General features: G+C 40.9%; 1 protein-coding gene across 7 annotated transcripts in view; it reads right to left on the bottom strand.

Annotated features, from left to right (window-relative positions):
- The window catches only part of auts2a (activator of transcription and developmental regulator AUTS2 a), a 469,856-nt gene that overhangs the window by 391,380 nt on the left and 54,225 nt on the right, over positions 1-24,251 (bottom strand). For all 7 annotated transcript variants that reach the window (XM_037547285.1, XM_017722542.2, XM_037547284.1 and 4 more), the window contains exon 3: positions 757-969. In XM_037547285.1, coding sequence (XP_037403182.1) covers positions 757-969 — 213 coding nt within the window. The remainder of the gene's footprint in view (positions 1-756; positions 970-24,251) is intronic.

Here is a 24,251-nt window from a genome sequence, read left to right as displayed (position 1 = left end):
GATTACTGAAAGATATAATGAGCATTGCACCCGATTTTGAAAAAAAGACAAGGGGGATCTTTTTATAGAACAATCATATTTACAATGTAACATTAGTCAGAAACATCGAAATTAGATGTTTTACTCAATGTGACACGATACACAGCCCTAAGGTATCGTGTCACAATGTCCTCTCTCTCTCTCTCTCTCAACACCTCATAATTGCCCTTTGCCCTCCATTTCCATCTATCCATCCTAAATATAACAATTTAGCCTTTACAAATAGCCACACACCTCTTCCTCATATCCACATTGTAATCGCAACTAAAAAGGTTCTGCACGTCTTAAAAAGCTTATGTCACATTAATTAACTCCCTGATTAAATCAGCTACAAGTCTTAAACAGCCAAGGAGACAACTAATGATCATTGGCAATTAGTCCTTTCAAGCTGTGTCTTTAATTGAATACACCTCAGTGTAAGGTGCTTGAATGAAAGACAGAAGCCACACATGACACCTCACCTTTGAAAATACTACATTTGTCTTTATTTAATTTATTTTAAGAAAATCAATCGAATCACTGAATGCCAAAACTAATTTAAATAGTTAATAACATCAAACTGTGATTGTACACTGATACAGACAATGGTGGTAAGCTGTTGTTACTCAAAGTTCTTGCCATCAACTCATAAGCCATAAACAAAATCAATCAGCTCTCATCTCTTGTTGAAGCTCCAAAGACCAGCCTGAATAAAAGAGGAAAGGAAAAAAAACCCACCGCTCTGTTTCTTCTCTTGGGATGTTTTTTGTTCTTTTTGTGTGCTTGAGCCAGGCACGGACGGTTCTCCTGGTCTGAATGCTGCTGCTGGTTGTGGAGGCAGCTCTTACGTAGGTCCACATTCAGCCCATTAGGCACCCGGCCTAGTCGCTTCTTCTGGAGCCGTAGAGCTTGGTTCTCTTTCCTCTCATGAGGCTTCAGAGCCATATCCCTCTGACAAACAGAGACAGAGAGCAAGTGAGAAATATAGATAGAGAAACAGGGAGGGACTGTATTCAGTAAAAGTATTCAGTACTGGATAGGATTTAATCTTGCAAAAACATAAGATATTTCCTTGTGATTTTTGTGAAAAACACACACCTTAGAAACCAGAGAATTATTCCCAAACCCCCTTCCATCAAAAATTAAAAAAAAAAAAATCACTCCAGTTACAGGCCAAAAGAATCATAAAAAAGAGATTTCTTCCAAGTACAGGATCAATATTGCAGTGCGTATCACTGTAGGTAAGCTGTACATCTACACTAGCCTCTGCTTATAGACAAAATCAATTGCATTACTTTCTGCACAAATCCTCTCAGTAACACTCAACAGTAAAACCTTGTGAATAGTCGGCAAGGCATGGTGAAACAATCTACCAGTACCGGTATTAGTAAAGATAAGTGACTTGCTGAGTGGAGGACCCTTCATTCTTCATTGTTTGCTTTCTATGTGAGGAGTTGTTTAGCATGTAGTGAAGGTGACTTTGTTGAGTCCAAGGCATATCAAAGACTGAGGCCAGATTTAGTCTAAAGGCGGCAGAGCAAAAGTCATGGCTGAGTGTAAATGAGAGCAAAACCAGGTCAACACCAAAACCCAGTATTTTTCAAGACCAAGCCTTTGCAAGTCTTTATCTGCTTCCAGTACAAATAACTGCAAAAATGTAAAGGAAGATATTTCTTTCCATAAAAAGTCTCCATCAACTCCATCAAATTGAAATCATAATTTAAAAAAAATCTCCTCTTCTGCTTAAAACCCAAATGTGGAGTGGTTTCTTGGTATTCAACGCCCACACTAAATAAATGTAAACCAAGTCTTATCTGAGTAAATCCAACCAGTGCAAATTAGCTAATTAGCTAAATGAAACACAGATTATTTGTTTTGGTGGTGTAGTAGACTTATTTTTTTCTTGGGGCACAGCAATGTGGGAAGTTAAAGCTGTTACATGTATGTGCACAGTTCTCACACAGATCATGAAAAGCTGACTAAAAGTAGTAACTGTTCCTGTAAGTACAATTACTTGCTTGGCAATTTATAACATGTTAAATTCTCCTATAAAATTTACAGCAGAACATACACAGCAGGCTACAGTTGGTAGCTCACAGAAAAGACATTCCGGGGGGAAGGGGGTCAATACAACTAGCAGAGATGGATCAACATTTAAAATTTTTAAGATCACATGTTCCAAAAACATTATGTCTTGGAAAGCAGTTTTCTTTATTTTCATGGTGTTGCAGTAGATAGCAGTTAGTAGACCCCTCCCTGCTGACCATTTTTCATGACAATGTTCAGCTTATCATTACCAAGTTGTTGCCAAGTCTCAGGAGTATGCCATGTGTCTCCTCAATAATTCAATTATAGTATTTCTTGTATGCCAATCTTGTCATTCAAATTATGAATTTATTTTCTGATTTTGTCTGACAAAGAAAGTCTTTTAAAAACCTGCTTTTAAAACTACTGCGTACATTTAACAACAGTCAGCAAATTGCTAAGCTAATCATCAGTTATGCAAGGCTGTAAAATTTAAGAAAAAAACAGGCCTGGTCTATGAACAAATGTTTGATTTAACTAGTAACACCTGTATCTAGCTCTGCCCACTTGGCCAGATAACTGACAGATACTTTTGTTTAAATGAGATAAATCCCAGCAAATAATCCGGGCTACTTGTTGAGGTATAATTTAAACAAACCTATCAAGTTAAAACATCAACATCATCATCATCATCACTTTTATTTATACAGCGCCTTTTCTATGCTCAAGGATGCTTAACAATTAAAGAGAATCAACACATTAAACAACAACACATTAAACAAAAGGCAGTACAGGTAAACATTCAAGAATAAACAGAACAATGAGAACACAGTGAAAACAAGTAAGTTTTTAACAGAGATTTAAATGAAGACAGATTGCATCCCAAACAGACTGGGGGAGAGTATTCCATAACTTGGGAGCTACCATGTTAAATGACTGACCACCCACAAAAGCCCATTTAAATCTAGGAATATGATCTAGATTTTGTGATCTCAAAGTACAGAATGGGACATATAGATGAAGAAGCTCTGCCAAGTATTGAGGAGCCAGACCATGCAAAGCTTTATATGTAATAAGGTGAGCTTCATATCAGTAACTTGGAGCCAATAACAAGCAACTCAGTTTTGCTAGCATTCAGTTTTAAAAAATTAAAACTCATCCAAGATAGAGCGGGTGGTGGTGTAGTCTGAACAGGTATACTGCTAATCTAGATCTAAGTCGTCTGTGAAACAATGAAAGCTTAAACCATGAAGGCGTATTATTTGCCCATCATCAAACATGTAGGTAGTACTTACTTGATGGTGAAATTTTGAAATTTGGCAGAATGTTATGAGGCTATGAGGATCGATCCCCAGAGCTGACAGCACATGACTGAGGTGTCCTTGAGCAAGACACCTAACTCCCAACTGCTCCCCGGGTGCTGCGGATTGGGCAGCCCACTGCTCTGGGCAAGTGTGCTCACTGCCCCCTAGTGTGTGTGCTCACTAGAGTGTATGTGGTGTTTCACTTCACGGATGGGTTAAATGCAGAGATGAAATTTAATAAATCAAAGATGAAAGAATTCCTCCTTAAACCATTAGCGAGTGGAGTTAAGCATTCACAGAGAACAGAAACCTGTTTGGATCTCCTGTGTTCGCCAAAACTGAACGCAGTGGTGGCCTCGACACTAAGATGACGATGCAGTTTTTAAAACTGCAAATGTTATCTGGAAAGTGAAGATTGTCGCTGTGAATAATAACTACTTGTTTCTCTGTTCCAACTCCATTAACGATTAGAGAGCAGCATTTTGAAATAGAAAATGTTACAGCTCAGCTCAGAACAAAGTAGGACGGCTTTTAACACTTTAGTTAACTAACTTAAAATATTAGCTAACTAACTTAACTAACTAACCTAGCTCACTAGCATAACTATCGCCACATCTAGAACCCTTCTCGAATCACACACTACACTAATGAGAGCACTTCTTATGGTATATGTGCTATTTTTACATACTATTTAGTATGTAAACTAATGTGTACTAATATGCGATTTGGGACACTTCTTACTGAAATAAATCTTCACCCAGTGAGCTGCTGTGTTTCCTCTTACTCCAGCATGGAAGATGTGCTCCATGCCAGCTAAGGTTGGCTTTGCAAATTGCATAACTAACCTTTTTTTCAGAATTTTGCTCCAACACTTCTTAGGATTTTATTCTTGAGGCTGTTGTTAAATCTCCAGGAAGCGCTTAATGTCAAAACATTCCTAGTGAGCGCGAGAAAGACACGTAATGATGTCATCAATTAATCAACTACTAAATTAGTTGTCAACTAATTTGGTCGTCGATTTTAGTCGACAAAGTCGAATAATCATTGAACCCCTACTAGGAAGACTATTGTTCCAAGTATGGTATTCCCATTGAAAAAAATCCTCGATAATACACTCCATGACCGGTCAATCGGTCATAAATCTACAAACCCATGGCATCAGTCACTCATCTGTGCCAAGACAACACTGCATTGTTGTTGTATAGCCACGTTTACATGCAACCTAATAATCCGTTAATAATCCAACTAATAACTCAATCAGTTATGTAAACACCTCATGTAAACACCTCAATCGGAATAGTCTAGTCCGATTGAGGCCATCCGGAATACAATTTCTATCCAGTTGAATGAGGTGAGTGATCCTGTAAATAATCTGTTAAATAGAAGAATAATAGCGATGTACACTCCTGAATCCGATTACATTCCAATTGGAACGTGTAAGTATGTTCTTCTGCTCATGTGCGTTCATGTCACAGCAAAAGCAGAGAACTCCTAAACTGGCTGTCAAAAGTTTATAACGTTCAACATGGTGGGAGCAGAAACTGGTCTGCAGAGGAGACGAAGTTTATGCTCTGATCTTTAAAAGATGGCAGTGGGACAGGCGTCCAGTGTCTCACGGCGTCTTCCTCTCTGCTTTCTTTAATAAGTTAATGTAAGGTACATTTTTCTGAGTCTTATATCAGTTTAAAACACAAGTGCGCCAACTGGAAACTTATCTCACTCTGACTGGACTTCATGTGATGTTCGCTGTCATGGTAACGTTTACTCTAAGTGGTTCACAGGCAAACTGAAACTTTAGAGCTGGAAAAAAAATCCTGGACTGTAGTAAATTGCAAAGTTCTTTATTTGGAGCAAATGTGGGCATGTGCTTGATTATGTATTTTTCCCAGGAACCCAGGGTTCATAAAAGAAATCCCATTTCATTTTTCTCTCCATTCTATATTGTATCCCTGGTACTCACATTTTCTTCTTATTTCGATTTCTTCAGCCACTTGTTTATTCTTGCTTTCAAGTTCTGATGTTACACCTCACTTTACACCTTCAAAACACTTCTCAGCAAGGTCTTGAGGGCCTCATCCAAACTCCACTCCTCTAGAGACTGTGACAGTACCAGCTAGCTGTCAAACTTTGTACTTTCATAGAAGTTCACTTTCACTAGTGGGACCGTCCAGTGACGCAAGGGACACATTCTCTCTCTTATAAATACAAAAAAGAACACCAGAATGTGCTGTCTGTATTATCTTGACATTTCACTTGATTCTCCTGATGCCTGTACTTCTCCTAATGAGCAGGAACTGTCATGTTTCCTCAAACAATGAAACAAATCAATGCAAAACACTGAATAATCTGAGATCAAACGCATTTTGAAATGAATATTACAACAAAGTGCTCATTTTACTCAAGGGAGCTACTTAGATACACAGATTTTGGAACATGCCCTCCCCACTGCTCCTCCCAAGAGCCCGTCTGACTCTTTAAAGACCTCTCTGATTCCGCTCTGTTTCTGCCCCCCCCCACCGCCCACCCACCACAAACCACCACACACCACCACACAAAGTCCACAATATCAACCACTCATTCACTCACAAATTCACATAAGCCATGCACTCTTTCAAGTGTAGATAAAGTAATGTCTCCCAGACTACACATGGCAGATAGGTCTGAGTCATGGGATCTAATACTGCCAAATAATTTGGCAACTACAGCTAAACAGTCTGTCTTATGACACAGGAATCATAAGACAGACATGTGGACTGAAGGAGAGAAAAGCAAGTAAGGAAAAATACACACCAAAAAATAGTCAAGATATCATTAAAGACAGAGAGATATTGAGGTAAAAGAAACACATCTAACAGGCTGACACTAAAATGCATCCTTTCTTACTCTGACTGAATCCAAGCCAAATAGATTGAATAATCAATATCTTGCACCTTTTCAAAAGAAACTATACAATTACATATACTATATATATATATATATATATTACATTACATTACAACAGGCATTGTCACAAAGCAGCTTTACAGAAAAAAATCAAGGAAAGGCAAGGAAAAACTCCCCAAGCATTAGAGGAAGAAACCTTAAAGGGAGCCAAGATAACGGATGATGGACACTTTGACCTGGTCCACTCACACTGAAGCTCTGGTCAAAAGAGCTCAGCAGCGCATACACTTCCTGAAATGGATGAAAAGAGCACACACACCCCCTCCCATTCTCACTGTAGAGAGCATACTGACCAGTTGCATTTCTGTCTGGGCAGGAGCCTGCAATGCCTCTGACTGGAAGTCCCAGCAGAGAGAATTATTGGGACTTCACTCCCTCCCATACAGGACACTGCAACAAGTCGCTGTCTGACCAGAGGTCAGAACATAAAGAGACCCCTCCCACCCCCACCATGGACTGTTCTCGCTGTTGGCCTCTGGAAGGAGGTTCCAAAATCTTCGAAGCAGAACAGCCAGGTTCAAAAACAGCTTCTTCCCACATGCCACAAGACTGCTGAACTCTAAATAAAATGCTGCTCCAATTATTTTTGATTATTCAATACCTGGGAGCTCCAGTGCAATACACTCTCTTGTGTGTGTGTATATATAAATATATATATATATATATATATATATATATATATATATATATATATATATATATATATATATATATACACACACTTATTTAAAATGTATTTATCTGTTGATATACATGTTTACATATGCACTACATTGTATTACTTATTATTTATTCATTTTTTTTCTCCCTGATTATACTCTGAGCCAATGACACAGTGACAGAGCAGGGTCAGAGGATTCTGCAGACTTTCTGCAGAGTCAGAGTCAATCACTACAGACCTCCAAACTTCATGTGGCCTTCATATTAGCTCAAGAATAGCGTAGAGAGCTTCATGGAATGGGTTTCCATAGCTGAGCAGCCGTATCCAAGCCATGCATCACCAAGCACAATGCAAAGCGTCAAATACAGTGGTGTAAAGCGCTACCACTGGACTCTAGAGCAGTGGAGATGTGTTCTCTGGAGTGACGAATCACGCTTCTGGAAGAATTATTAACAATTCCCATAAACACACTCTTAAACCTTGCAGAAAACCTTTCCAGAATAGTTGAAGAGTGGAAGAGCCGTTATAACTGCAAAGCGTGGGCCAACATCATATTACACCCTATGGATTAAGAATAGGATGTCACTCAAGTTCATATGCGTAGGAAGGCAGACGAACAAATATTTTTGGCAATATAGAGTATGTTTACGCCAAAGGTCAAAGTTAAGTCAAGAGAGTAGTGTACTTGATTATTTTAAACTCCTAAACTGATTAGAACTTTTTGCACAAAGTATAATCTTTGATTTGGCATACAAAGGGCCATCTCCAGGCTTCAAGATGTCTGACTAAAGGTGTATGGCACAGTCTTTAGAGCAACATTGTGTAGAAGTGGGGGGAGTGGCCACCACAGAACCTCCCTCTGACCATCTATTTTAAGTGTGATGTTAATAAACAGCCTGAGAAGACTTTGGGACCTAACCAAAGCAAATTCCTGTTATAATGTAAGTTATGACTTTTGGAAATTTGGTTCTCAATAGCCTAGACAGAGAAAAAATTCTGGCCTTAAACAGATTAGAAAGGCCAAAATGGCACCACTAATCACCCTGTTTGAGGGACAGATACATATAAATCCCTTAACTGTTAACCTAATATTTAGCATCTATATACTTTTGTAATCTATCATTTAGTGCATGTATACTTTTATTAATAAATGACCCTTTATTAAAGTCATCACTGATGATTCTGTGGGTATAATTAATGCAATCATTAGACAGATCCCCAACCACAGGCAAACCCTGACCTGAGACTAATCTAAGAATGTGTTTTTATGGTGAAAGGGAAAATAGGTGGTCCTGCTACAAGAGTATGGTTGCCATAATGAGTGGCCTCTTTTTATTTTGAGTGAAGCTAAGAGAGTCTCCTTGGCCCCCAGCCACTTAAACAAGGGCTATGCACATAATTGCAGCCTGCGGGGGTGGCTTCATTTAGAGCAAAGTATTCATCAGGTCTAATCCACATTTCTGTGAGGCACATAGCATTAAAATCATGATCAATGATGATTTTATTTACAACAACGGCCTTAGATGGTCTCTCTGTGTGTGTGTCCTCTTGCGGCCATTTACTTGTTTTGCTCTCTTTCACGTCTGTCCTCGTACGCAGATTCACAGTTCTCTTGCAGCTGACCATCAACATTGATTCAACATCTGTAATTCACCAAAACAGCGTTGAAAAAAGACTAGAATTGACAGGTGACAGAACCAGTGCTTGCCAGTGGCCTAACGTCATCCAGTGGCAGAGAGCGTGCTTGGTACATCAAGGCCCTTAGATAAATACTAAGCTCTGAGATTCTCTGTTATTTTACTGAAGGTGTACAGAACACAGTACCGTTGATTGGGTGGAACAAAGCTCAACAACATCCATGAACCTTCACATCTAAGTGTATGCATGTTTGCACACTCAAACTCAAGTCTTCATCTGAAGGCAGAAAAGGCCTTCATTTTTCAGTTGTTCCAAATGTCCGAATTAAACCTTATTTAACCTTAAAAACTTAATAACCTAATAGAACTTTAAATAAATTAAAACACCCTGTCCTGGTGCGTGGATGTTAGAATGTTAGCTGAAAAAGAGTGAAAAGGGTGTTCCCAAGTGGCGCAACCATCTAAGCATCAGACGAGTTTGATCCCTGGTGAAGCTACAGACGTCCATAGCCGGGAGTACAAGAGAGCACAATAGGCCTCACTCTCTCTGGGTGGGTTGGATGGGCCCACATGTTCAGGTTGCACTGTAGTTGTCCATCCTGGGCTTCCTTCTTCATTTATACTCACTTACTTTCTCACTCTCCCTGCAACTGGCCTCTGTGGTTCGCAGCAGTAAATTGGCAGAGAGGAGTTGGGTAGTGGGTGAGTGCTGAAGGCTTCTAGCCCTGATAGCAAACACTTCTCATTTCACCTCCTCTCTATCTCATTTTCTTTCTCTACCGTGAGTCTAATTGCTGCTAACCTATTCTGTGCACCACGGTTGGGAGTTTGGCTAATAGAAACTGAACAAAAGCTACGTTTTTCAGTCTCTCACTCCACAAGCCCTTGAGCAGAGCAGCACTTAAGTTAAAGTTAACTCAGCATGCTAACACAATGCACACCACCCCACTAAGCCATTTCGCAACAAGCCAATGCAGCATGAAAAAAAATGATTGAACATGCCCTTTTCGATTTTTTTTCCCCATTTGTTCAAGAATATACTTAATGACAAGTGCTTGGACAGGACGTAACAGCACTGTGTAAAATGCAGTGAAACATTTTAAATGTGTATGGTACATAATAGCCCGTGGGCTTCACTAAGTGCATTGCCAGGTCAATTATGTGAAGCAAAAAGGGAAGGGAGAAAAAGAGGGTGGGTGGGCAGACTGACAGCTGTTATTTCACCACTCACCACCAATGCTTCCTCTCCCTTTTTCTCCATCCAACAGTCTCCCACACTTTCTCCTGTCCCCCAAAGAGCGCCACCCCTTTATTCTATGGTTTGTGCAGCTTGTGCAGGTGGTTGCTTAGCAACAAAGTAGAAAAAGTGGCTACAGCTGATTAAAAGGGTGCTGATGGAGAGGAGCCAGCAGGCAAAGTCAGCTGAGGGGTGGGTGGGGGGAGTCAAGGAGGGGGTTGAATGGCAGAAGGAGTGAGAGACAGAAAGAGAGAAAGAAAGACTAAAAAAGCCTCAGCCCCACCATATATGACCTCCACTCACCACAGCCAGCCTCTCCTATGAAATGCTTCCATTGTTTTCCTCAATCATGTTGCAAACGTCACATCCTGGCATTCCTCTCAGAGGAGGAAAAAGGGGTTTAAAAAAAAAGGAAGGGTTTTGTTGTTTTGTGCTTTTTTATACTAGAAATAGTGGCATATTGTTAAACAACCCTTAAAACACATACAGATTATCACATTCTTGCTGTTTCTTAAAATGCGACATAGTTTCTCTAAGATATGAGGATACAACATGGAGGTACACTGTGAGTGGTAGCTTTGCAATGACACTGCAAACACTCAGTACTAATGTAATTAATCAATAAAACCTCCACTTTCCTAATACATACCGAAATAACAGCAATGGTGTCACATTGCACATAACAAGCATTACATTCAGGATTCAATACCACAAAATATCTGTGCACCTTCAAGCAGTTTGTTTGTATTTTTTTAATTCTCATTTGAGGACTCTACACATGGTATCTAGGACCAGACATCTGAATGCAATGCATGTCATTTGCTGGATGCTTCAGTATGTCTGTTTTGAAAAAAAAAAAAAACAGTTTAATAGGTAAAACTTGAATGCCCTAAGCCCCTGTTATCAACTATAGATCTACTTGGGCTTGCTTTTAGACTTGATAGTCCAAAATTAAGAGTAACTGTTATGTATTTTTCATAACCAATTATTTGTAAAGATGGAAGTAAATAACCAACATGTGGGGACTTGTCATAAATACTTCTTTCAATCAATCCAGTATAGCTGTGGGTAGGAAACTGAGCCAGAAGCATTTTTAGTCATGGTTGTGTTACAAATGTGCAAACATCACATATAGCCTTTTTGTCGGAAAAAGAAGTTAAAATTTCATTTCTAAGAATCAGAAAAAACGTCAAATGTCATTTTTGTTTTAGGCAGCGGTAGTCTAGGCCCCAGTCCACAGCCCATATTTTACTTTTCTCCAGTAAAAAACACAGGGACAGCCCACATTTTTGCTCCATCTGTTAACTTTATTCTTACACATTTCTATAAAAACATTTGAAAATATTTCTCAGCCCAGTATGAAATGTAAAACATTCAGTTGCAGATAAATTCTTCTGATATAAATGAAGTGAATAAATTAACTTAATGTAAATTGGATCCAATTTATCTCTCATCAGTAGCTCACTCAGATAAACAAAAATATTGACCCTCCAACCAGAGGGCCTAATTTTGAGCAACCAGATAAGGAGCAGTCTACTCTTGCCAATCAACAGCAGTTACGTACACAGCTGCGGAATATCACTGTAACCCTTCAACCCACCATTGTTTCACCTGCTGTCTCTGGGTCTTCACCTGTCCAAGTCCAAACTTACCCAACAAATTGAGCCATTACTGCCAGCCACCAAGTGTTAGTCATGTACAACCCACATGTGGGACAAACACCACAATAATTGTGCCTCCACATGTTTTTTCACTGCTGGGATAGGCTCCAGCTCCCCCCCGCGACCCTGACGGAGAAGCGGCTTAGAAAATGGATGGATGGATGGGATGTTTTTTCATGGCAGCCAGTTTGCAGAGGGACATTGGTTTCTGACTCTTTCACATACATCATGGAAAGCGATCATGGGCTGAACATGCTGTGGAGTTCTGTACACTAGCTGCTGAGATCAACTGGAACCTCGCAGGGATTGAAAAGCTCATGGACATATTGACTCCTTTCGACCAATCCTCAACCTTGGATAAGTTGTTTGAGTTAATTCTAAAACTGGACAACAGGTGAGAACAAAACAGGATTCGGGAGACTTGATGTTCCCAGTCCTCCCTTAGCTCCCCTCCCATGACCATAATATCCTCAGTGTTGAACCCATGAAATTCAGAATCAGAATCAGAATCCTTTATTGATCCCAGAGGGAAATTGCAGAAATTAGGGCACACCCAACTGTTACAACAGGAGCAAGAGGCCAGCATGAGAAAGTGTTGGCGCCTCTATTGCGGAAGCTTAGGACCCTTCCTGACCTGAGCTCTCAGGAAACAACCAGGTCTGTCATGGGAAACGTGGCCGGAGACAGAGTCATTTACTTTTCCTCAGGGTTCTGGAGGGTTCCTCAATGCCCTGTAGGGGTAAGCCAGTCAGGAAAACATCAGGGCTGGACCTTTATTGATGCTGCTCTAGCCATGGGTCTTGGGTTGCTCCTTGTCCATATCTGCCATTGACAGACATTTTTGGCCTAGTATGAGTTACCAGGGCCTAAAGAAGATCACAATCAAGGACGGCTACACCCTAACCCTCTTTGAGGCAATGCAGTAGGCTTCTGCTTTTACTAAACTGAACCTGCGCAACACATATAATCTTATCCGGGTTGCAGAGAAGGCAACAAGGAGAAGATGGGCTTTATCCCTCCATCGGGTCATTATGAATACCTCATCATGCCCTTCATACTTTTGAACATTCCGGCTGTCTTCCAGCAGTACATTAATGAGGTCCTGAGGGAGGCACTTGACTGGATGGCATTTTAACTCACAACAAAACTATGGACAAACACATTGCTTATGTCTGCAGCGTTCTCCAATTGCTCTTGGAGAATCATCTGTTTGTTAATCTGGGGTAGTCCCTGTTCTATGCTCAGCTGGTCACCTTCCTTGGCTTTGTGGTTTCCCAGAATCAACTGAGCACATGATCGGCTAAAATCTGGGCTTGGTCGATTGGGCATGCTCCATTTGGCCCAGCGCTTTCTGGGCTTTGCCAATTTCTTTCAGCAATTTGTAAAGAATTTTAGCACCACAGCTGCACTACTGACTGGCTCACCAAGAGAGTGGGGCTCAAATAAAGCCTGACCTTGGCCTCGGTTCTCTAGTTTCCTTAGCCTGAGCTCCCCTTCATGGTTGAGGTAGATGCTTCAGAGGTCAGCATAGGGACAGTTCTGTTTTAGTAGTCTGGTCTCAATCAGAAATTCCACCCTTCTGCCATTTTCTTGCACTGGCTCATGCCGACAAAGCACATCTACAGTTTTGGTGATCATGAGTCGCCGCTTGTGATGGCCATGCATGGATTATGATGTACAGGTCTACATGGTGACCGGCTCAGTCTGTGCCTACAATAAGCAGCGCTTGAACAAACAAGCAAGCCTCCTTCACCCTGTGCTCATCCCATCTCACATGTGGTCCCACATGTCCCTGTTCTTCATCATCTGGCTGCCTGCTTCCCAGGGCAAAATTGTGAGCCTCGTCATAGTCGACTGCTTCTCTAAGGCATACAAATGTATTGTATTGCAGAAGCTTCTGTCAGCCAGGGAGGCTGCCATTCTGGTCCTGTTATATGGTCCGGGTCCATGGATTCCCCAGGGATGCAGTGTCTAAAAGGGGTCCTCAGTTTGCCAGCAGGTTTTGTGGGGCCTTTTGCCAGCTGTTGGATGCCATGGCCAGCCTATCATTGGGATTCCAACTCTAATCCAATGGCCAGACAAAGAGGGTCAATTAGGATCTCAAGCATACCCTCCAATGTCTGTCCTTGTCCAGCCCCTCCTCCTGTTCGGAACATTTTATGTGGGTGGAGTATGCTCAGAATACCCTATGGTACTGGTCCTTGGGCATCTTCCCATTCAAGTATCATACAGACTATCCATTCCTCCTCCTATGCAGATCAACCCCAATGTCCCGTCTGAAGCCTGTATTATGAGGTAGTAGTATCAGTCTGTCATCTCTCTGTCATCTCTTTTAACCTTTTTCCCACCTTTTTCTGTCTCTTTGTTTAAAACCCCTCAATGCTGTACTTACCAACACTGCTGTGGTAGCACCAGGACCCACCCCAGTATCTTGAAGTCCTAGGTGTGATCCTTGCTTGTGGCATCCTTGATTTTCATTTTGTTTTCTAGTTCTCAAGTTGCTCTTCACTTGGGTTCAACCCTTTTCATCTCTCATGGATAGCTTCCTCAGATTAAACATTGACCCTCCAAACAGGGGTCTTGAGATTAAACCCACTTCTGGGTGGGTTACAATAGGACACTTCAAGTCACATTTGCACTTTTTTTTTAATGTTATAGAGCCCGTAAAAATTACTGCACTGACTTGTGTAGTGTTTCATTGCATTTAAAGAAAATGTGCATTATATGGTTAATCATTAATACCTGTTTATAAGTAGTCTGTTACTTAATATGTTACTTTTTTAAAGACATACACAATTCCCATTACAGTATTTTTCAAATGTATTGTCAAGGTATTTGCACATTCTAAAATCAATTTAATAACTTTAAAAGGAAAAGTAATACCTTTACTGTGGCAAAAGAAACTGACAAGCTTGACTACAGTTTACACCATTTTACTGAATCTGAACAACAAACATACAGTGGAGGAAATAATTATTTGATCCCTCGCTGATTTTGTAAGTTTGCCCACTGATAAAGAGATGAACAGTCTATAACTTTTAATGCTAGGTTTATTTTAACAGTGAGAGATAGAATATCGAAAAGAAAATCCAGAAAATCACATTATAGAAAATATATAAATTGATTTGCGTTACATTGAGTGAAATAAGTATTTGATCCCCTACCAACCATAAAGACTTCTGGCTCCCATAGACTGGTCAGATACTCCTAATTTCAACTCATCACCTGCATTAAAGATACCTGTCTCAACTTGTCACCTGTATAAAGGCACCTGTCCACAAAATCAATCAATCAATCAGACTCCAACCTCTCCACCATGGGCAAGACCAAAGAGCTGTCTAAGAATGTCAGGGACAAGATTGTAGAACTGCACAAGGCTGGAACAGGCTACAAAACCATAAGCAAGAAGTAGGGCGAGAAGGAGACAAGTGTTGGTGCAATTGTCTGAAAATGGAAGAAACAAAAAATGACCATCAATCGACCTCGGTCTGGGGCTCCACGCAAGATCTCACCTTGTGGGGTATCAATGATCATGAGAAAGGTGAGAAATTTGCCTACAACTACACAGGAGGAGCTTGTTAATTATTTCAAGGCAGCTGGGACCACAGTCACCAAGAAAACCACTGGTAACACACTACGCCATAATGGATGATAATGGATAGTGGTCCTGCAGTGCCCACAAGGTCCCCCTGCTCAAGAAGACACATGTGCAGGCCCATCTGAAGTTTGCCAATGAACACCTGAATGACTCAGAGAGTGCTTGGGAGAAGGTACTGTGGTCAGATGAGACCAAAATCGAGCCTTCTGGCATCAACTCAACTCGCTGTGTTTGAAGGAAGAGAAATGCTATGACCCCCAAGAACGCCATCCCCACCATCAAGCATGGAGGTGGAAACATTATGCTTTGGGGGTGTTTCTCTGCTAAGGGCACAGGACAACTTCACTGCATGGACGGGAAGATGGATGGGGCATGTACCGTAAATTCCTGAATGAAAACCTTCTTCCCTTCACCAGGACACTGAAAATGGGTCGTGGATGGGTCTTCCAGCATGACAATGACCCAAAACATACAGCCAAGGCAGCAAAGGAGTGGCTCAAGAAGAAGCATATTAAAGTCATGGAGTGGCCTAGCCAGTCTCTGGACCTTAATCCCATAGAAAACCTGTGGAGGGAGCTGAAGCTTCGACTTGCCAAGTGGGCAAACTTCAAAATCAGCGAGGGATCAAATTATTTCCTCCACTGTACCATTATTAAAAATAAAACTGTATATTGGTAGACATATTTGTTTCGCAACAAAGTTAACCTCATGCCTTACACGAATTGCTGGGTGGTTTCAGCCAGCCATGACATTTGTCATCTTCCAACTACTTTTTGTTGAATTTGCATTTACTCATGGCTGAGGCTAAATAGCTTGCTTGTCATGTTTTTGGCTTTTTCCTTTTTTCCTTGTGTTCTTATTTATGTTTTACAGGTTTGTCATCTAGTATAAAAAGCAGCTCACAGCCACACAAGGTGTACCACCACCACCTACCAAGTGGAATGTATGCTACCTATTTATTGTATGAACAAATACCGTGGATCGGACATTGCAGAAATGGTATTTTTTGTGACACAAAAAAAGCCGTAAAATAAACCATTAAACGGAGCAAAAATAGACACTCTTATTTATTCTGCTCCAGATCAAACATAATGCCTTCACTCCTACAATTCCAGACAGACTGTTTGGAAAGATAAAATATCGTGTTTTCTAATGCAGAAGACTTAAAATTACCACGAATTTTGAAATAAAATATAATGGGCCTTATGCTTTTGTGCTGCACAAAAAATCTTGAAATATCACAAAAGAATCATACTCATTTTAATATATGATGATAAAGCTGTATCGTGGGGCCTGTAGTATTTCCCACCTTTACCATGCACATACCAACAATTTTTATTGCATTATTTTAAAGCAAAAAAGTTACCCAGCTATAAACAAAATCAGTCAATCTAATGAAAACCGCATAATGAGATTGTGTATTAAATACAATACAAAACTTCACAAAATGTATCAGATCAAAGAGTAACACTATGTTTATACTAAAAATGAAATTATTTTACTGCAGTGTTTTAATTTAAATTACCAGCAGCTTAGTACATCTGGCCTAAATTGTATTTTTATTGTACATTTTTTATTGTACTTGAAATGTGTGCTCTATGACGGTATTAGCTACTAAAACACAAATATGGAATCAGACTCAGTATTGACCATTTTAGAAAAAAACTGGGACCACACAACATTCTACCAAGCAAGCCATCATGTGTAAAATGAATTTTTGATGGACCAAGAGGAAAATGCATCAGTGAATGATACCAGAAGCTTTGACAAATTCATTTGCAAGACACAGGGACTACATTCCAAATTGCATGTTATCCCTCCAGCTCAAATCTGCTCAAATGCAAAAGCAGGCTAGCAGCTGGTGTGTTTGGAAAGGCATCACACTCCCATCTGCAGCCACTAGAATAGTCAATGACGGTTAATGAAGGGAGTGGTAGATAGATTGAAAGGGTGCACAGCAGTATGGGCTTGGAATAATCATAATCATGCACCATAAGACTGCAACTATTGTCAATACTAAAGACCTGTAATTCATACTGTGGCAATTTCTACAGACACATCTCTCCTCTGCTCCACATGTGAAAGAAGCAATACCAGCATACACTCTTTATGATGGCCAACTAAGAGAGCTCTCTCAAGTGCACACTTCAAAAACAACCACTTGTTGTGGTGTGAAGTCAACCTTCAATGGTAATAACAAACTCAACCCATAATCTTTTCCCCAGCTCCACAAAGAGCACTGGCTAATTAAACATTTCCAGAGTGAATGTCTCTTTCTCTTTCTCTTTCTCTCTCTCTCTCTCTCTCTCTCTCTCTCTCCTCTCTCTCTCACACACGCACACGCGCACACACACAGAGTTAGGAGAGAATGTCGAGGATAATTATGGTTTATAACAGGCATAATTATCACTCTCACACCGGAGTGATCCACTAGTAGCTAATTGGCACCCCTCTGGTGGAAAGTGGCCTTTTCCTGTTTAGGCTGCTCTTGTTAGCCTAGTGGTAAGAAGCCATCTGCTTGCACTCATGATAAGAGTAGTTCAGGGGCTCAAACCTTCCTGCATGTAATGAGGTTTATTGCATAGCTTTTTTTGACAAAAAAAATAAACAAACAAAAAAATCAGCAGCACGTAATAGTAATACAGACAATGCGCAGAATGTGAAAAATGTACATTAGGAACAAGAAGCATATCGCTGCTGTCGGAAGAAAACCTCGTCTCTCATTTTTGTCATTTTTCAGTTTTTGGCATTATTTGAAAATGCGTATTGGCCTTGACATTGCATGTGAATTTCATGATGGTCCAGAAGAAACGTCCCAAAATGATTTGGAAAAAAGTCTGGTTCCATTAACTTACATCTAAAGTAAAGCAGTTTTTTTCCTTCTCCTGTGAAGTTAACATTTTGGAGATAAGAGGTTTTCTTCCGACAGCAGCGATATGCAAGAAAGTTACAACATGCAGTGGTCTGAACCTGTAATGGAAACAAAACAGAGGAAAAAGTCAAGGCAATGAAACTTGAGACATTCTTTGCAGGCCTTGTCTTTTAAGAGTAAAAAAGCTTATGAAGAAGCTTTGAATGCCCTCAGACTCGATAAGGCAGATCCTTCGTAGAATATACACCACTGATTCAGGTATAACAAGCTTTATAACAGTGACTAATCTACTGGAAAATCTATGATGTAAACCAGAGGCTCAATGGCCATGAAGACACACTTTAGGTGCAGTGGGCATATTGAAAATACACAAGACATACAGAAAAAAGGAGAAAATTATACATAATCTGTGCAAAATAACAGCCTATCGTGCCTTGTCACAGTTTGACTGGCAGTGACAAGCCAAAAAAAAAAAGCTGTGCTGCTGAGAGTCAATTAAAAACCAATGAAGCAGCAGTAAAGGCTCTCTGGTGCCGAGTGGCATACTCAACAAGCACAACAAATACACACACACACACACACACACAGCATCAGAGTTTTGAAACACTTTTGTTTTCTAGAGGGTCCTGTCATCAACACAACAGACCTGACCAATGTGACCTCACCTGAGCAGAGCACCACATACGTAGTCCAGCATCATGGGGAGCTTCAAGCATGGTGGCTGGGTTGAGAAGGGTGGGTGAAGTCTCTGTACCCCTTTCAAGAAAGCCACAACCATCTTGTGGCAACATAGAGATGGGCCGTTACTTAGAGCCAGTTGGCTAGAGAGAGCAGCAACGTAAACTTTCAAGCAGGAGATTTTTCCATATAAAGTAACTCCTGCAGGAATGAAAGCACTGTCTCCACAGAGCATGCAATCGCGATAAGGTTCTTTGTGCACAAGCCCACGAATACCTGCCACTTGACCTCATATAAGGCAAAGGTTAAAGGAGCCACAGCTTTCAGAGTGCAAAAGCATTCTGAGCAAATGATAAGAGCAAGTGACAAAAAGCATGCCAGAGCGAGCGACAGAGAGGCCTAGGTTGGGCGCAAAAGGTTAAATGCCTTATGCCCAAAGGAGCCATTGAGTGTCATTATGAGCATCATTTTTTTCACCATGCCTCCCTCTGCCCCAAAACTCTCTGAGATGTCAGTCCCCACATGAGAACACCAATGTGTGGCATTCACAATAGTGCCCACTGCTGCTCACTAGTTCCCACTGCTGGACAACAATGCACAGAATTTACACCAGCTCCTGGCCCTGGACACCACTGCACAGCATTCAAGCCAGTTCCCGACCAACGCAAAAAAATTCGGTCAGATGTAAACATGCAAGCCTTTCATAAAAATCTCACAATTTAATCTCACAATTCAAGACAGATCTAATCCCTAATTCAAAACTGAAATACCTTCCTTGGTCAGTGTAAGAAATAGAGCATGCAGCCTTGCAAGAACAAATGAGGACAGAGACCAATGGCTTACATTCAGGCAGCCTATGATTAAATGCACTTACTTTCCTTCAAATTGGGGAAAAGAGTTCACTCACTCAAAAACAAATTGGTGCATATCTAAACCCATATCTTAAAAATTTCTGATCAGACAGAGCTCTACCATACACTTAACAGTCACTTTACAGATGCTTATGCTAATAAGCCTGATATGGAAACACTTCTGGCAGCACAGTGGCCCAGTTGGTAGCGCCGTCATCTCACAGCACAAAGGGCCTGGGTTCGGTTTCCCAGGTGGGTGACCAGGGTCCTTTCTGTGTGGAGTTTGCAAGTTCTCCCCATGTCTGTGTGGGTTTCCTCCAACAGTCCAAAGACATGCAATTAGGCCAACTGGACATGCTCAACTGCCCCTAGGGATGTGTGAATGTCTGTGCGTGTGCCCTACAGCGGACTGGTGTGGTTGTGTGTGTGTGTGTGTGTGTGTGTGTGTGTGTGTGTGTGTGTGGGGAAGTACCTCTTAATGTAATACCACCATGTTTCAAAACTGGGCATATATTTTTCAAAAAAACAATAAAATTTCTCATTTTCAAAATATGTTGTCTCTGTACTATTTTCATTTCAATATAGGGTTCAAATGACTTGAACACCATTGCATTCTGTTTTTATCTACATTTTGCACTGCATCACAGCTGTTTTGGAAATGTGACTAGACATAACCCTGCTGTAATACATGGTCTCACCCTTTCTCCTCTCGTACAGTAGCTAAAGCACTCAACACAAACTCTACAGAAGCGGATAGTTTGGATTCCTATTTTCTCTGTTCATTACATTCATTTTTAATCTATTTTATCAATGAGAATTCCCAGTATCTGGAAAACAACACAAGTAATTCTGCTCCACAAAGTAGGTGATGCCTCTGATCTTATTAACTTTAGACCCATCTAAAATTGTTATGCTTAGTCAAAATCTTAGAATCCTTAGTCAATGAAGTTGGGCGGACTTCTCTCTCTTCTATGGCAGGTCTGACCCAGCCGTCTTTTACGGCATCTTCGGTATAGTTTCTGGTTCACAATGAGCGGCAAGCTTGCCATTAAGATCTCTGAAAAGGTTTCTTAGCTGAAGTCCTTAGAAAATGACTCCATCCATTTAGTTAGTACAGTGGACTGTTTTTTCTTATGCAACGTATACCCTTGCTCCCATCTAGGGGCTGCTTAGCTGTTTTCCTCAGAGAGCATGGCAGCACTGGCAGTGTGGCTTTGCTCCTGGCAAGCCTCTCTTGGCAGCAAGGTAAGGGCACACACAGTTTTTCCCCTTATTTCAATACTACTTCTGATTTGGAAGCTGACAGTCTCTAAGAAAAGGAGTTTCTAATAAATTGCCTTGCTATACTACCTGCATCTCTTCCAGGACCTCTTTTCCACAGTCCACAAATCAGTAACAGGCACAAGAACCCCATTTGCATCCTTTTATACTCCAAACCTCTTTAACCAACTGACCCTATATCAGAGAATCATCCATTCAGCTATGGCTTATTCAGTATAGCTTATTCTTCCTGTATTGTCTTCATGATTTCTTGTAAATGCTGCAAATTATACTTCAATGAGGTTTCAAAATGATGCTCTTATATATACTTTCCACATATATCCACCCTGTGTGGGTAAGTTTAACTAATGGAAAAATTGCTTATATTCTAGCTATAAATGGAACTTGATTTGATCAGTTACCTCAAATTGTCTGACAGATGTCGTAGGCCACGTAAAATGAAAAAGTGGGGTCAGAGGATGCTGAGGTGCATAGCGCACAGAGGTCACCAAATTTCTGCAGAGTCAATCGCTACAGACCTCCGAACTTCATGTGTCATTCAGATTAGCTCAAGAACAGCGTAGAGAGCTTCATGGAATGAGTTTCCAAGGCCTAGCAGCTGCATCCAAGCTTTACATCACCAAGCGCAATGCAAAGCATCAAAAGCAGTGGTGTAAAGCACCACCACTGGACTCTAGAGCAGTGGAGACATGTTCTCTGGAGTGGCTAATCGATTGCCAGGAGAACGGTAATTGTCTGACTGCATTGTGCCAAGTGTAAAGTTTGGTGGAGGGGGGATTATGGTGTGGGATTGTTTTTCAGGAGTTGGACTTCAAGAACTTTGTCACATGCACATCAGAAACAGGCAGTTACACTGCACAATGAAATTCTTACTTTGCTGTTCCTCCATTCACCAAACATAAACTTAATATAATCTTAGAATTAAAAATAGAAAATATAAGAATAACACTAAAAACATTAGTAAAATAATATTTACAAAGTACAGTTATGTATAAAGTTATGTATAAAAAATTAAAGTTACATGTGCGTATGTGAAAGTATGTAGAGTAGTGGTTCATAAAGCGCATGCTCATGTTTTAGAATCCCACAAAAAGAGTTCCTTTTTAACTCCTTTTTGAGCAGCACTAATGAAATATTACAGATGAGAAAAATATCATTAAGGCACTGTACATATTGTCTCATTTTTTACTACATGGCAAAAATTTGGATCTCTCTGGACTCTTAATCAGGCAAATAAATCATTCTGACATATTACACAGACTTGGACGTCTATAGCCTGTGCACACTCTCACTCTCAAAAAACACAGACACACACACACACACACACCACACACACACTCTCAAAAAGAAGGTTGAGGGACATTTATTTACTTGTTTAACAGATTACATATATAAAAATATAAAGCTTGTGACAAGACAAAGCCACTGGTAGTATTTGCTCTGAATGTCAAATATTAAGATTGAGATTAAGTGACCCTTATTAGTCCCACAACAGGGAAATTTCACATTCACATTTAACCCATCCGTGAAGTGAAACACCACATACATTCTAGTGAGCACACACACACACTAGGGGGCAGCACACTTGTCCTGGAGTGGTGGGCAGGTCAATCCGCAGTGCCTGGGGAGCAGTTGGGGGTTAGGTGTCTTGCTCAAGGACATCTCAGTCATGTGCTGTCGGCTCTGGGGATCGAACTGGCGACCTTCCGGTCACGAGACTGGTTGCCTAACCTCCAGCCCATGACTGCCCCCTAAAAACACAGTCGTCGCCGCCACTGAAGAAGCGCCCGGACCGAGGTTCACTTGTCCTCGATCTGTGGTACGGTCTTGGCTTTCCCAATCATCAGCACTGAGGGGAAAACATTATCACAGAGAAAGAGACAGAGACACCTGAGAAGGGAACAATCTCATTGCAGTGTCACACGAAGTCCCATTCATCATTTCCTCTATGCTTCTCTACAGGGAGCTCCAGAGAGAAGTCCCCATTAGCTTGTGTTTCATTACTGGTCTATCTGGTATTTAAACTAACACAAGCAATGATACAAAGGGCCTTCGTCTCAGGGCCTCGTCTACTGCAGCTTTTCACTTCAGGTCTGATGGAGAAAGAGAGAGAGGAACACAGAACAATCAGAGAATTCTGACTCTGAAAATGCGTTCTTAGTTGACCTTTCAACTCATGAATCCTTACTCACAAGATGCACTAAAGCTGCTTGTGGGTTCAAGACAAGTCTAAATGATAAAGCAGTTTAGGCAGCTTAATGCACATACACATATTGAGATGCCCTTCACACTACACTCTCTACTCTTATGGAAAAGACTTCACCCTGTCTGTCTCTCTCAGAGTGTGGGACTAACTCTCAGAATAGTGAGTGACAGGGTAAACTGCTGTGATGGCACACAGTGTCACAGCAAGCAGACTAAAGTGAGAGAGAGAGCGCACCTCTTTCTGGGGACTGCACTGCTCTGAACAAATACTGGCCTGTCAGCCAGACATCTGCCAAGATACACACACACAGGCGCGCACGCACACACACACCTACAGCCAAACACCTACACACTTAAAAACAGACATATATGTTTGTATGTGAGTGTGTATATGTTTAAGCACAAAGACACAGCTCTCAGTTTTCTTGATTAATTTTTCCAGTCTCATTTAGGAACCAGGAAAATAACTGTATCAGAGAACAAACAAGTAGGAACTGACAAAGGGTGCAAACCGTCACACAGAGGGGCTAATACGGAGAGTCGAGAAAATTCCTGATGGGCTGGTAGATTTGTGGGCCAGTAACTGTGAGCTAAAATATAAACCCAAGCATATAAACACAAGAACACTCAGACAAACTATGAATTTTACATGCAAGTACATAAATCCAATTTATTAATGCAGTAATTGCTGTAATAAGGTAGTAATGAGTTTCATACATTGGATAGAGATTAGATGAAGCTGATATCTTTTTTATTTTCCATTCAACCTTAAATGTTGTAGCAGTTACATTCAGATGCCTGTATGGGTGCTGGCATGTAACTGATTAATGTGGGATGTAAATTTGAGCGTAGCATATCTAGTTCTGTACATCTGGTACTGCCTGACACAACAGTGTTATGTTTGCACACAGACTTATCAGTGCTGCTCCTGTGATCCCTGTGGTCAGCTATGCTGCAGAGGTTTGGTGATGCCTGATGTAAAGGATGTGTATTGATTACTAATCAACACCGATTAGTCTAGATAATGTAAAGTACACTGTATCAGTTTGTGCTTATTAAAAACACGAGGTTTGGTGACGAGGATGGCTGCTATTTCCTTTCCTCCCCTTGAACCCTTTCTAGCTCTGCCTGGCAAATCAGACACGCAGGCCAGGAGCATTCAAATCATGCACAGTTAATCTCCATGATATGTGTATCTCGTTACTGTTGGACACATGCATCACTGACTGCTGACAGTTAAGAACAATTTTCAGTACACTATCACTGTCCATGCCCTCTAC

This window comes from Pygocentrus nattereri, chromosome 18 (genome assembly GCF_015220715.1).
Source record: "Pygocentrus nattereri isolate fPygNat1 chromosome 18, fPygNat1.pri, whole genome shotgun sequence".
Classification (NCBI taxonomy): Eukaryota; Metazoa; Chordata; class Actinopteri; order Characiformes; family Serrasalmidae; genus Pygocentrus; species Pygocentrus nattereri.
This window is presented reverse-complemented; position numbering and strand designations above follow the sequence as displayed.